Source organism: Leguminivora glycinivorella, chromosome 27, assembly GCF_023078275.1.
Source record: "Leguminivora glycinivorella isolate SPB_JAAS2020 chromosome 27, LegGlyc_1.1, whole genome shotgun sequence".
NCBI classification, from domain to species: Eukaryota; Metazoa; Arthropoda; class Insecta; order Lepidoptera; family Tortricidae; genus Leguminivora; species Leguminivora glycinivorella.
In genome coordinates, this window is record NC_062997.1 from 7,051,767 (window position 1) to 7,067,582 (window position 15,816).

Genomic DNA, 15,816 nt, shown 5'->3' on the forward strand with positions numbered 1-15,816 from the left:
TGAATATGAATTAAAGTTTAGTTTTAATATCGACTCCATAGTTTTCTTTCATCTTACCATGCGAAAAATAATCCGAGGCCTGTTTCAATTGACTGTGTGTAACGGAATTCAATAAAAACAGGTTGTATACATATGTATAATTAGGTATCTAATTCACAAGGGAACCCGTATAATGTTTAACATTTAGCTACACGTAACTGACTAACTGTTTTAGTAGAACTGTGCTGACTCATTCAGATATGCGTTGTCGTTGATTTAATTACGAAACTACGTAGTTTTAGACCTTTTTTGGTGGCAGGGAAAATACAACTGGCAAAAACATAAACCTACCTACTACCTAAATCCGTTTTGTTTTTCACACTAATAAATTCATTTATTATGTATGAAAATGATGAAAAATTTTTTTTTGCGTATTTAACTTAAAGTGATATACAGGGTGGTTCCTGATAATGAACCTAGCTACGTGTCGAATTTAACGGAAAACAAAAAAACCACGGTGTAGAACAGATAGACGAGTTGTAAAACTTGTAGACTACAAACTTTAGTATTTAGGCCCACTGGGTTCGTATTTGTATCTAAAAGCATTGAGAGAGGGAGAAAACATACTTAGGGCCAGTTGCATCAACCACATTTGACAGACACATCATCGTCACGCAGCAGATGTCTATGGAACCTCTTATACATCAATATTTATCGAACGGTTTAACCACACCGATATATCGTCACTACTTTTAAAAAAACTTGTATCTTCGTCTGTCAATGAAAAGAAAATTGTAGTAAGTATGTATGGAATGCATATAGACTTACTGCGTTTTAACTTTGAAGAACAGCGTGAGATACGAGATTTTTTAAAAGTAGTGACGATATCCTGGCGATCAAATATATGAAAGAGGCGCGTTCCCAGCACACAGTCTAAGCTCGTGTAGGTGAACGCGTACTATGCTTGTATGAGTGAAATATGACAGGTCGACTGTTCGCGTTTTTGACAGGCGGTATTTTGAGGTAACGAGGGGTGGGTGGAACTTTCAGCGGGGAACGGGAGTGGCCGTACTGTACGATAGTTAGTACTCTTTATTATACTGTGCTTTAACGGTGACAGATGATACAACCGGCCCTTAATCTCATCTTGAAAGCTGGAAACACACTTTCAATCTCTCTGTAGCTGTCCATGGGCAAAGGTGGTCGCTTACGATCAGGGGTCCATTTCTCAAAACTGAAAGTTACAAGTTACTAGCGGGTCTCTTTCCAACTTGTTATATTAGACATTGACTTAACTTGTAGCTTCGTGAAATGGGCCCCAGGTGATTCGTGGTCTGCTCATTTCTTAGATATATTATCATTAAAAACGAAAAACCATTATGTTCAGGTTTTTTAGTTAAATAATCAAGTTACTAAAAAGTGCATAATATCAACTCTAAAATCACTGAAGTAATTTGGCAGCGAAAGTGGAAATCCGCGAGAGATATGCAAAGGCTTCATACTTAGCTTATTAGATCTGGCGTGGGCCCAACAGTGGGACACGTTTTACTGCAGCTATGTAAGTCTATTACATACCTAAACTAACCTAACCAAAAAATTGGAATTAAAATTTTGAAAAGACCATCGACCGCGACACTAGAACCGATTTTCATGAAACATGGCAAAGAACACTCCCGACTAACTCAGCTTTCAAACAAAACAAACTAAATCGGTTCATCCGTTCGGGAGCTACGATGCCACAGACAGACACACACACACAGACAGACAGAAAAACAGACAGACAGACACGTCAAACTTGTAACACCCCTTCGTTTTTGCGTCGGGGGTTAAAAAGTATTTTTACCAAAAATCTTATTGATTTTTTTTTCTGTTGTTACAGGGAGAAAGAACCTACCTGTGAGCGGGACTCCTCGTTCAAGCAGCCACCTCACCAGTCGAACAGGTCCGAGTCATCATCATCATCAGCCGACACCAACTCCCAGGGCTCCGGATCAGAAGCAAGGCCGCAGCGCAATGTGCCCCAGGTATATACCATCATCATATCAACCCTTCCTCGTTTTTCTTAACCCCCGACGCAAAAACGACGGGGCGTTATAAGTTTCACGTGTCCGTCTGTCTGTCTGTGGCATCGTAGCTCCCTAACGGATGAACCGATTTAGATTTAATTTTTTTATCTGAAAGCTGAGTTAGTCGGGAGTGTTCTCACTTCTCAGCCATATTTCATGAAAATCGGTCTTCTATATCGCGGTTGGGGGATTTTTCAAATTTTTAATTTTGTGTTTAGGTTATTTAATTTATTGAAAACAAATTCATTCGTTCGGGAGCTGGTATCTTGGGTCGTCTCGTCCGTTTTTCGTCACGTTCCTAAATTTGTCCTATTCTGCTTCCGTCAGCCATTCTTTATTCGTCACGATTGTCTATGGTCTTTCTCAACTACGGTCAATTTCGTTGGTCATCTTTATCTTAGAAAAGTGACGAAAAACGAACGCGTCGACCCAAGAGTACTTATACCTCACAAACTTAGCTTTTATGTACTACACCCTGTTTTTATTGACTTCCGTTAACTTTAAGGGAAGGTTCTTTAGATCAAATACAATTAATTTCCCTAAGAAACTAGCGTCTTAACTTTTACGGTTATCGAGTAAAAAAAATAAAAATTACTGAATACGTGTGTAACAGCCCTTACCAATTCATAATGTTATTTGTTAACTGACATGTGCCGTCAATCACTTGACACGAATGTAATTCTTAAGGGTCTCTCACACAAATAAATTCATTTATTATGTATGAAAACGACGATTTTTTTTTTGCGATTTTACTAAAAGTAATATACAGGTGGTTCCTGTTAATGAACCTAATGTCGTGTGGAATTTAACGGAAAACAAAAAAAAAACACGGTGTATAGTTATGGCATAGCATTTTCTTCTCAAACATTCTCATGGGTGAATCAACTTTTTCTTGTCTGTTATTGCCATGGTTACGGTCCCCTGAATCACGCTGGTTTTATGCAAAATTATGCTACTTAAACTATGCAAGCATGCATTTTTCTCGTGTTAACAAGCCCTTTCCTTAATTTTCCACCTACAAACATGGACCATGCTTGCTTGCATAATTTTGCATAAAACCGGCGTTACTCAGGGGACCGTAACCATGGCAATAACCGCAGGCAAGAAAAAGTTGATTCACCCTCATACATTATTTTATCCTTGCTTGGTAAATTCTTACATAATATGCCACAGGCTGTGAAATATAGTCCACTGACATTTGTTTTGAGAGCTGTGTTTGTTGCAGCGTGAAGAGAGGCGATTTGAAGCCGCCCTCGCTCCGCGGGTGCAAGCCAATCCACTATTAAGGTATGTGTACTAAAAAAAATAGTTTATTGACAATATTAATACAATTTTCCCCTCACTAGCTCGGAAACACGTGTTTTGTCCTTTAATGCCAGCGTGTAAAAACTCATTTTATCGACTAGTGGATAAAATGAGACTCATTTTATCCACTAGTGGATAAAATGAGACTCATTTTATCCACTAGTGGATAAAGTAATTTGACCTTGAATAGAGGCAAATTTTCTGTTTTAAAATTGATAAAAGTGGGTTAATCTAGCGATGAAGATGTTTTACCACCTGTGGAACTACTGGAAGCAGTGATAAACGCGTTTTTTGCGTTGTACTTTCCTCGCTATAGTGAGGGGAAAAGTTTTGTGTTACACACGAGTGCAAATGTATTTTACTTCTCGTGTATTGAAAAACTCGCAAGCTCAGGATTCTATTCTCGAACCACTCGCTTCGCTCGTGGTTCAACTATAGAATCCTTTCGCCTGCTCGTTTTCAATTTTACACTCGGCGTTAAAATACAACTTTGCACTCTTGTATATATTCTTTATTCAAACAATTAAAGTACTGGATTAAATAATAGAACATCGGTGGTGGGCAAATCCTGTCCGCGAAAGGTTGTTTTCCAGCCCTCCACTCCACCGGTTCTTCAAAATAGTGTGTGATATGGCCAGCACTGTAGTTTGCCTACCACTGCATACATCAAATCAAAGGAAAAGCGATTAAGTTCACTGGTGGCGATACAGTCAAGTGTAAAAATATGGGTGCGTACAATTTATCTAAAATATGTCCCATAACACTTTATGTCGGCGGAATAAGGTCTCGGTACATATTTTTGAGCGGCTAAAATCGATACGTATTTTTGCACTTGACTGTACGAACTCGGATATTCAGCTACACTTCGTGGCCTTTTTAAATGTGTGCTGTTCTATCCACCAGCTGTTTTAATTTTAATGTTATCATACCAACGAATTTTTGACTTCTCTGGGCGTGACTCTCCCCAAGGATGTCGACATGTAAAATATGAGAAAGGAAAATGATTTTCAAGTCTCACGATATGCCTAATCTCGTGACGGGTCGGATATTACGATACGCCGCCTATAAAAGATGCTAACATAATCTACAAGCTTTTACCCGCGGCTTCGCTCGCGTTAGAAAGAGACAAAAAGTAGCCTATGTCACTCTCCATCCCTTCAACTATTCGTCGCTCCGTTTTGCCGTGAAAGACGGACAAACAAACAGACACACACACACTTTCCCATTTATAATATAATAGTATGGATGAGAAAGGAAAATGATTTTCAAGTCTCACGATATGCCTAATCTCGTGACGGGTCGGATTTTACGATACGCCGCCTATAAGAGATGCTAACATAACCTATTTCAGAGTTTTGAATGATTCACGGTTATTTTCATTAGAAATAGAAGTGAACGCAGCCGACGCGCGCGAAGGAGGGTAGTTCGCGCGCTGTCTATGCAACTTTAACATATGCCTTCGTCAGTTTTCCGTGATCATGATGCATGCAACTGCGTCGAAATATCGGGAGCTCGAGAAAAATCAGAAAGGTAATCACGGTCTATATCCCGGTCAATATAAGTCTAACCTATTTCAGGTCCCGGACTCTACCAAACTTCGGTGGCAACCGCGAGCGCTCCATCTCCCGGTGTGACACCTCGCGGAAGGCGCACCACATCACCATGGCCAGTGAGGACCTACTGCAGCCGGGACACGTGGTCAAGGAGAGATGGAAGGTATGCCCCACAGTGTCCCACATTAACACGTGGCAACCAGGACACATCACTGACAGAAACACGGCATCCCCACGCTTGGCGAACGTGCCAGTTTGTAAACTCCTTTGATTTGTGCTAAAATTGACACTGATCACTGGAAAACAGCAGTCCCACTGATAAGTTTCGGCAATTAGTTACAAGCATAGCCACGAAATTAAAATTAAAAAAAAAAACCCGACATTGTGGACCGATTTTCATGAAACATGGCTAAGAACACTCCCGACTAATTTAGCTGTCAAACAAAAAAAAAACTTAATCTAAATCGGTTCACACACATCACATACAGACAGACAGACAGGCACGTCAAACTTATAACACCCCGTCGTTTTTGCGTCGGAGGTTAAAAATGGCTAATCCCACATAATAAACATCAACTCCTCATCTTCCAGGTGGTAAAGAAGATCGGTGGCGGTGGTTTCGGCGAGATTTACGAGGGTTTGGACCTGGTGACCCAGGAACAGGTGGCTCTGAAGGTGGAGTCCGCAAGGCAGCCCAAACAGGTGCTGAAGATGGAGGTGGCTGTACTGAAGAAATTGCAAGGTGAGGATCTGAGGAACTAGAAGTTAGGGTTGGCTTCTCATGACTAAAGATCAGGTAATCGCATCTAGTTGTGACCCGCAGTTTTTCGAATACAGACGTTTATGTTATGTATGAGCATTTTTCAAATTATAGCTGTTTATCCAAACCAATTTTCCCCACTTGTCTAATCTATTGCAAATTCTCATGTAATCTTCGTACTTTCAGGAAAAGAGCACGTGTGCCGCTTCATAGGCTGCGGTCGGAACGCGCGGTTCAACTACGTAGTCATGCAACTGCAGGGCAGGAACTTGGCTGAACTACGGAGGGCTCAGCCGAGGGGCGCTTTCTCATTGTCCACCACTCTCAGGTGAGTATGGTGCCCTGGTCCTGGTACCTCTGCTAGGATACATTGACTACGTAGTGACGCTAATGCAGGCAGAAACTTGCTCAACCGAGAGGCGGCTTCTCATTGTCCACCACACTCAGGTGAGTATGGTGCCCTGGTATCTCTGCTAGGATACAGTTGACTACGTAGTGACGCTACTGCAGGCACAAACTTGCTCAACCGAGAGGCGGCTTCTCATTGTCCACCACACTCAGGTGAGTATGGTGCCCTGGTAACACTGCTAGGATACGTTGACTACATAGTGACGCTACTGCAGGCACAAACTTGCTCAACCGAGAGGCGGCTTCTCATTGTCCACCACACTCAGGTGAGTATGGTGCCCTGGTAACACTGCTAGGATACGTTGACTACATAGTGACGCTACTGCAGGCACAAACTTGCTCAACCGAGAGGCGGCTTCTCATTGTCCACCACACTCAGGTGAGTATGGTGCCCTGGTAACACTGCTAGGATACGTTGACTACATAGTGACGCTACTGCAGGCACAAACTTGCTCAACCGAGCGGCGCTTTCTCATTGTCCACCACACTCAGGTGAGTATGGTGCCTTGGTACCTCTGCTAGGATACGTTGACTACGTAGTGACGCTACTGCAGGCAGAAACTTGCTCAACCGAGCGGCGCTTTCTCATTGTCCACCACACTCAGGTGAGTATGGTGCCCTGGTATCTACTAGGATACAGTGACTACGTAGTGATGCTACTACAAGGCAGAAACAGCAGAGTTAAGGTCGCGAGATTAATAAACAATTAAACGTCAGGGCCCGTTTCTCGAAAGGTACAAGCCTTGTATTACAAGTGCGCGAACTGTCAAATCGTATGGGTTGTCATGGAAACACATTTGTAATACAAGGCTTGTACCTTTCGAGAAACGGGCCACAGGCCGTCCTTTCCGCACTATATGTAAGTGCGACAGTGGCGCACCGATACGATAAAGTTTATCGCACTGGTGTGCTACGCCCGCAGGTCGTCCCCTCTAAATTAGACTTCCGGCGAAGTTGTGGCACCCACTGAGTCAAAATTAATAAATACATATGTGGGTGAATCAACTTTTTCTTGCCTGTTATTGCCATGGTTATTGTCCCCTGAGTCACGCTTGTTTTATGCAAAATTATGCTACTGAAATTATGCAAGCATGCATGTAGTCCATGTTTGTAGGTGGCAAATTAAGGAAAAGGCTTGATAACACTAGAAAAATGCATGTTCTCATAGTTTAAGTAGCATAATTTTGTATAAAACCAGCGTGACTCAGGGGACCGTAACCATGGCAATACAGGCAAGAAAAAGTAAAAAAAAAAAAACATTTATTCATGTACCAAAAATAGCAGTTATAAACAGGCCATAAACTATATTAACACAAAAGTTGACACAAGTTGATTCACTCATGTACAGAAATTAATCAAAATTACGTTTTTCCAGGTTGGGCCTGCAAATACTCAAGGCGATAGATTCCATACACTCAGTCGGATTTCTACATAGGGATATTAAACCAGTAAGTCAATACACACTAAGGAGCACCCTTTATTTGATAACTAGCTTTTGCCCGCGGCTTCGCACGCGTTAGAAAGAGACAAAAAGTAGTCTATGTCACTCTCCATCCCTTCAACTATCTCCACTTAAAAAATCTCGTCAATTTGTCGCTCCGTTTGGCCGTGAAAGACGGACAAACAAACAGACACACACACTTTCCCATTTATAATATTAGTATGGATTTAAACTTTATTTCACAAATTTATAAAAAAGAGTACAAATGGCGGACTTAACGCCTTGAGGCATTTTCTATCTGGTGCAAGATAAAAATATTGAATTGAAAATGTATGATAATATTATCATAATACTGCATGTCGATAGTAAATAATGTATCTGCGAAAAATAGACAGGGCGCTCATCCACACACCTTACAACCTAAATGGTCGCGTACCGTACGGTTTCAGAGGAATTTCCTCCCACGAACGCTCCGGCTGTGGAATGAGCTCCCTGCCGAGGTATTCCCGATGAACTACAGTATGGGGTCCTTCAAAAAAGGAGTGTACAAGTTTCTAATGGGTCGGCAACGCGCACGTGACACCCCTTGAGTTGCGGGCATCCATAGGTTGCGGTGACCGCTTTCCATCAGGCGGGCCGTATACCTGTTTGCCACCGACGTGGTATTAAAAAAAATGCATTTTGTCATTAGGTCGTTTCACCTTTGCGTACACTTTCGTTTAGACGAATCAAAATAAAGAGTTTTTTTTTTGCATAAATAGATATGTCTCACACTAAAATATAAATAAAAGTATGTGAAACTAGCTTTTTCCCGCGGCTTCGCTCGCGTTAGAAAGAGACAAAAAGTAGCCTATGTCACTCTCCATCCCTTCAACTATCTCCACTTAAAAATCACGACAATTCGTCGCTTCGTGTTGCCGTGAAGGACAAACAAACAGACACACACACTTTCCCATTTATAATAATATCTGGGCAACCGAGCTTCGCTCGGTTCTGTTTCGTATCCTTGACATGTGTCGCCATCTAGTTCAAAAATGAATAGTACCTACATCGAGCGAAAGAATTCTCAGCCTTAACAACACAACTACTCCACACGAGATGGCGCGCATTTCGCCACAAAAACTCAAATAGTGTATTTTTCTATTCGTTTTAGCCTTGACCTGTGTCGCCATCTAGTGTTTGCAATAAATAGTACTTACATCAACCGAAAGAATTCTGTCTTAACAGTACAACTACTGCACACGAGATGGCGCGCGAAGAAAAACGCATGAAAACTCGAAAATTCGCGTTTTCCGGGACCTAAGGATAAGTTAGACCGATTTTTCACCCCAAAAACCCCCACATAACAAATTTCTGCGAAATCGTTAAAGCGGTTTCCGAGATCGTCAGTGTAAATAAATATATATATAAATAAATAAATAAATAAATATACAAGAATTGCTCGTTTAAAAGTATAAGATTAGTATTGATAAGTGAGCTTGAAATTACTTAAGATGAGAAAAAAGACACCTAATAGCTTTACAACATTTTTCGCGTACAACTTGGACGTTTAAGGACGATGTAATGTAAAGTATTATTTAAAAATCTTTTTTTGTTTCCAGAGCAACTTCAGCATAGGCCGGCACCCGTCCAACTGCCGCAAGGTGTACATGCTGGACTTCGGGCTCGCGCGCCAGTACACCACCAGCAACGGCCAGGTGCGGCCGCCCAGAGCAGCCGCCGGGTTCAGAGGTCAGTCCCCTGCTGGCACTGTCCAGCACTACTCCAGCATAGACCTGCACTGTACATGCTGGACACAGTACACCACCAGCAACGGCCAGGTGCGGCCGCCCAGAGCAGCCGCCGGGTTCAGAGGTCAGTCCCCTGCTGGCACTGTCCAGCACTACTCCAGCATAGACCTGCACTGTACATGCTGGACACAGTACACCACCAGCAACGGCCAGGTGCGGCCGCCCAGAGCAGCCGCCGGGTTCAGAGGTCAGTCCCCTGCTGGCACTGTCCAGCACTACTCCAGCATAGACCTGCACTGTACATGCTGGACACAGTACACCACCAGCAACGGCCAGGTGCGGCCGCCCAGAGCAGCCGCCGGGTTCAGAGGTCAGTCCCCTGCTGGCACTGTCCAGCACTACTCCAGCATAGACCTGCACTGTACATGCTGGACACAGTACACCACCAGCAACGGCCAGGTGCGGCCGCCCAGAGCAGCCGCCGGGTTCAGAGGTCAGTCCCCTGCTGGCACTGTCCAGCACTACTCCAGCATAGACCTGCACTGTACATGCTGGACACAGTACACCACCAGCAACGGCCAGGTGCGGCCGCCCAGAGCAGCCGCCGGGTTCAGAGGTCAGTCCCCTGCTGGCACTGTCCAGCACTACTCCAGCATAGACCTGCACTGTACATGCTGGACACAGTACACCACCAGCAACGGCCAGGTGCGCCCGCCCAGAGCAGCCGCCGGGTTCAGAGGTCAGTCCCCTGCTGGCACTGTCCAGCACTACTCCAGCATAGACCTGCACTGTACATGCTGGACACAGTACACCACCAGCAACGGCCAGGTGCGGCCGCCCAGAGCAGCCGCCGGGTTCAGAGGTCAGTCCCCTGCTGGCACTGTCCAGAGCATAGAGGAATAAGTAAGGAAAGAGTTGTAACTCCATACATCAGTAAAAGCGAGTTATTTGTAGTGACATCTAGCGTCAAACACGCGTCAAATAGCGTTAATTATCAGTACCACTACTCGACACTAGGCCTGCTAGCCGAATGGCATTTCTGCGACGCCAGACGCCGATCGAAAGGTAGTCTGGCTCTGTCGCGCCAATACGCAAAAGCGATAGTCTCGTTTCGTGAGCGTTTGTGCCATTCGGCTACGTACCTATACCCAGTTCAACCATACTTGTCCAATCATGTAAACAAACACTGCTGGAAAACATTATCTCACTTTTCTCTGGAATTGCACATTAACCAACACTGAAAATGTCATTATACACTTAAATAAACTCACAAAGTATTGAAATCAATCAAAAAACCACTGAAAAATATTATTTCTAAAAATATTTTCATCGGTAATTGTAATTACGAACGGATGACACCAAAAACTCCTGACATTACGAAGTCTAGATTGTCTATGACTCGTAATGTTGAGATAACAACTTATCGTTATGAACGATCGATATTAACGTTTGAGTTTCTATAGCTTGGAAAAAATGCGTTGAAATTAATTACAATAATTTATCAGATTTATTAACCGACTTTGTTACGTTTTATTTCCTACCTCTTTACAATAAATATAAAAATTTTACCTTCCAATAAAATTATTATTATTTTGCCTGGTATATCCGAGGTCTTTATAGAGAGAGTACGTCGTAGACGTCGCATCGGACCGATAGATGGCGCCATCGTTCGTTGTAAGTCGCTCCGGCGTCACACCGCCGCGATGTTGGTAGTCCCGTTTTCCCCACCTGCAACATAAGGCTCCTCGCGCCCCGACCCGCCACCAGCCACCCACAATGTTGAGGAGAAGTGCCGACGGTATATTAAGCCTACCAGGAAGGCATCACTCAGACCTCGGATATACCAGGCAAAATAATAATAATTTTATTGGAAGGTAAAATTTTTATATTATTTGTGCCGTTTGTATATCCGAGGTCTTTATAGAGACCTGTTTATTATCTCCTGGTGGCGAGTCAGCTGGCGCGCAAGCCTTTGGTAGCCCTATTGGCATAGCATAGAAGAATAAGTGAATCAGTTGTTGAACCGATTTGACAGATGTATCAGTCGAAAACGCCTTCGATCCGCGAATATCTCGGTGCCAGAAACGCCTAAAGAGATTTTCGTGATGACGTTTAGCTTTAGTCAGCGAATAGTTAGAGAAATGACATTATTATACATTGCAGATCAAAACCAAAAAAAGGATGTAGGCGAGGCTGACTTGAACAAGATACAAAAACTTTAGATACACTATTATTATTAACAGACACGTTATTTTATCAGGTTATAAACCCAATTTCAGACACAAAGTGTGGAAATTAACTGTAAAAGTAGTGTAACTATCTGTACTGTAGCAGAGTAACGTAATTGATACTGCTTTTGTCAACCCTTCGTAAAAATTATCAAAATCAATATTAGCTTTGATATGACTATTTAAAGTCCAACGTCCTACGTCCATATCAAAGACAGAAAAAGGCCATCACTCACGCGCCCAAGGGCTATTTGTTACAATATTGGTATTTTCGATCAGACTATTTCGCGTCAAGCGAGCGCGGTTGCAAGCGAGACTCCTCAACTCTGAACTCTTTTTAGTGAGGGCATTTGAGGATACTGATCGCTCGGTAAAACTAGCCTAGAAGATGAAAAGTACGAGCGCTGTCGATTGCTACTACACTGGACGGAGGTATCAGTCGATTTCTTCAAGTCAGTCATTGACTCTTAGGGTAATCCATTACCTAATCCAAAACCCGATGCGACGGATTTCTACTTCGTGCAATGAAGGTCGACAGCGTAGACTGAGAGGTGACGTCCGTGTCGCATCGCTGGTGGTTGCTGAACACGTCGTGGTAGCAGGTCAAGGGGTGAATTAAAACACCGCCACACATGCGCGCTTTGAGAGCGTAGGCGGAGCGCAATAATGGCGGTGCACCGCACAAACGTTGGCGTTGCGCCTAGTGGGCGCTAGCGGGAACTAACGAGCGCGGATTGCGAGCGCAACGCGAGTGGAATGCGCGCGCATTCAGCGCGCTGATAGCGTAGCGTTAGCGAAGCGGAATGCGCTTTATGTGTGGCGGAGGCTTAATACGTACCGTTGTACGGCGTAATGCAGGGCTCTCGCAGACGAAGAGGTACGATGACGGGCGAAGCAGAAGAAGGCGAGGTCACCGATGGTCACTTACTTGGCTCCCAGGGGGTGCATACTGACCTCGTACGACAGTCTGTTGGAGTCAGCAGTTACTGTCGTAGTTACTCGTAACAGAAGAGATGTAGTCCTGCCATCGTACAGCATAACATAACATACAACCGAACTGTGCATAGCATATAGTGCTATGCGAACCTTAATCCGGCTGCATGTCACTTCAGTCGCCAGCGCCACCGCCTGTTGAAGATTATTTTCCATCGGAAGAGCTTTACTTCGTACAATGTTACGATTATTGAAGGTCTTATCGGGCTGCAGATGCAAGCAAAACAGGAGCGATTGGCCTACAGCTATCGGCAGCTGTACGAGGTAATGCTGGAAACTGCAGCGGTGCAGTCTTCCTCTGTAGACTACGAAAGTTGTGAAATTGATGAAATCAGGGTCTACGATCGAATCAAGCACTATTAATTCAGTATTATCGAGCCAGATGATAACTACTGAAGTCCTCTTGGAGTTCCTGACCCCTTTCGCTTTGAGCTGGAATCTCAAGTTCACTAAGGCGAAGCGGGTTTATTTTTCCCAATTTGTTTATTAGAGGCTCGGCGAACAAGTTCATCTCTCGAATGGACAGGGGGCGCCACAAGCCTCCGGGAAATCCTCGTGTACTTGGAATTGGAACCCCCGCAGCCAGATTACCGATCGGTTTTGGTGTCCGCCCGGTAAACAGACGCACGCTCAGGATGCAGAACGCTGGCTTGAATTCAGATCTGGGCATTCTGAAAAAGATTTTTTTTTATTTTTAATTCCGCAAACCTTTACGATGTCTTTGACCTACACAATGAGCGATGTACAGGAACCACAGGGTCGTCTCGCGAGGCGCCTCTCCGATTAGATAGCCGCGAACATCGTCAGGACACCCTCTCAGCAGTGCGGCTCCTCGTCCGGTTATTGACGTCTTACCTCGTTCAACTATGGGTGGCCAAGCCACGTTAGGACGTAGCATCTTTAGAATTTATCTGTTCTCACTTCGGCGACGGAGGAGTCCTTGGTCAAAATAGAGTGTAAATACTGTCAAAGTACTTCACGGGAACTGGAAAGAGAAGAGTGGATACCATAGTGTACGGGATGTCAGCTGATAGCGGCGCCCGGCGTCACATTGGAGGGTAGTATCAGCCTGGTCAGCAACAGAGTCTGCAACGATACCGTAGCAGACGGGGCCTGGATAGTCGTGGTCGTGGCACCATTGTAGCGGAAGACAGTGTTCGCGGTGAGCGTGACATCTTAGGCGCGACGGCAGCCGCCGACGTCGGCGTGGCGGCCAGCGACACCAAGGGAGCACATCAGCAATCTTACCAGCTTGTCACTGCAGCAGACGGTGTTACGTTCGGCGGTGAGATTGAGACCACCGTCGTCAGCTCGAAAGGCGTCTTCGATGAGCCTGTCGCGTCAAGTATCATGCTCGGTGGCCCTCTCGAGGTCGCCGCCGTCAGCGCGGGAGGCACCGGCGCCAGCATGACAGTCAGCTACATCGGTGAACAGCATCGACAGAGTTCGCGGCGTCGTCACGGCAAACGCGGCAGGAAAATTAGCGACGGCTTCGCGGCAGCCGCAGTATTGCGCTCGGTGGCGCGATGAAGGTCGCCGCGTCTGCAATCTTACCTCGTGCGATCGAGGCGACATCAAGGCGCCAGCATCAGCGTGGCGGCCGACGACACCGGTGGAAAACTTCAAGTAGCTTGCGGCGTTGTCACGGCAGACGCAGCAGAAGGATTGCGACGCCTGTGCAGCGGTTAACAGTATTACGCTCCGTATCACCACTGAGGCGCCAGCATAAGCGTGGCGGCCAGCAATACTGGTGGACAGCTTCGGCAGGCTCGCGGCGTTGTCACGGCAGATGAACGCTCTACATCACCATCGAGGCGCCAGCATAAAACCGTGGCGGCCAGCGATACTGGTGGACAGCTACAGCAGGATCGCGGCGTTGTCACGGCAGATGAGCTCGCTGCATCACCATCGAGGCGCCAGCATAAGCGTGGCGGCCAGCGATACTGGTGGACAGCAGCTTCAGCGGGATCGCGGCGTTGTCACGGCAGACGAACGCTCTACATCACCATCGAGGCGCCAGCATAAGCGTGGCGGCCAGCGATACTGGTGGACAGCTTCAGCAGGCTCGCGGCGTTGTCAAGGCAGACGCACGCTCTGCATCACCATCGAGGCGCCAGCGTAAGCGTGGCGGCCAGCGATATTGGTGGACAGCTTCAGCAGGCTCGCGGCGTAGGTGGCCGCGCTGGTAGCCTGCGTATTGACGACTGAACTGATCACTAACGGCGCGGCGCTCGCGTCGGGGCAGCAGCAGACATACTTACAGCGTCGCACGCGACGCCTATGCGGCAGCCACAACGTTGTTCGGCGGCACCGCAGAGGCTCGTTAACGAGGAGGCAACTTCTACGCAACTTCGGCGGCGCCGATGTGGCGGACAACACTGCCGCGGTCAGTGGCGCTATCGCAGCGCTACAGTAAGTTTCGGCGCCGACACGTGTCCGCCGTCCTCCGCACCGAATCGGAAACCGAACATGTTCTTTCTAAAATAATATGAAGCTGCTCACCCATTCGTCGGAGAAATTCAAACCTCCTTGGAGCGCGGTATTCCTCCACCGCGCCCTCCGCCGCCGCCGCCGCAGCCCGCAGGTCGCGCAGCCCGCGGTCGCGAAGCACGTGGTCCCCGGAGCACGTGGTCCCCGGCGGAGCAACTTACCTACGTTACCGCTTATATTCTCGCGCGAAACTTTTAATACGCGGATAACACTTCCTACTTTAGTCTCGGAAATGCGAATAGTTTAAAAAAGAAAACTGATTAACGGTAACGATTTTTGCAGCATGGAACTTTCTTACAAAAAAAAAGTGGGTAGAATCATAAAGCACCGCTCGTTCATTTCTATCGTGAGAACCCCGAAAGATGAATAATGATCGCTAGCGAGGCATAATATATCTCATTATTCAAGACGAACGAGCGTTAATTAAAAGGGAAGAAAGAATTGACGGATGAAATTGAAAAATTTCATAATTCCGAAATGTTATAAGCCACTTTTTAAATAAAAACACGAATAACTCTGGTTTGACCAGAAGTAACAAGGAAATAGAAACTAAAAGATTAATTTCGAGACACCATGCTGTAAAAATGTTCGAACGGAATACGCGACAACCGGTCACTTCGGCGTTCGACGAAACAATGTGGGTGGCTGGTGGCGGGTCGGGGCGCGAGGAGCCTTATGTTGCAAGTGGGGAAAACGGGACTACCAACATCGCGGCGGTGTGACGCCGGAGCGACTTACAACGAACGATGGCGCCATCTATCGGTCCGATGCGACGTCTACGACGTACTCTCTCTATAAAGACCTCGGATATACAAACGGCACAAATAATATTTTTTCAGTACAGATGGTCGTTTTTTTACGCA

At 45.7% G+C, this 15,816-nt stretch overlaps 1 protein-coding gene across 1 annotated transcript in view; it reads left to right on the plus strand.

Moving 5' to 3' along the window:
• Positions 1-15,816, plus strand: part of LOC125240221 (tau-tubulin kinase homolog Asator) — a gene marked incomplete at its 3' end in the record, with an annotated part of 105,764 nt that overhangs the window by 48,998 nt on the left and 40,950 nt on the right. The window contains exons 3-9 of the mRNA XM_048148045.1: positions 1,859-2,003; positions 3,271-3,332; positions 4,928-5,066; positions 5,495-5,645; positions 5,850-5,991; positions 7,447-7,519; positions 9,114-9,243. Coding sequence (XP_048004002.1) covers positions 1,859-2,003; positions 3,271-3,332; positions 4,928-5,066; positions 5,495-5,645; positions 5,850-5,991; positions 7,447-7,519; positions 9,114-9,243 — 842 coding nt within the window. The remainder of the gene's footprint in view (positions 1-1,858; positions 2,004-3,270; positions 3,333-4,927; positions 5,067-5,494; positions 5,646-5,849; positions 5,992-7,446; positions 7,520-9,113; positions 9,244-15,816) is intronic.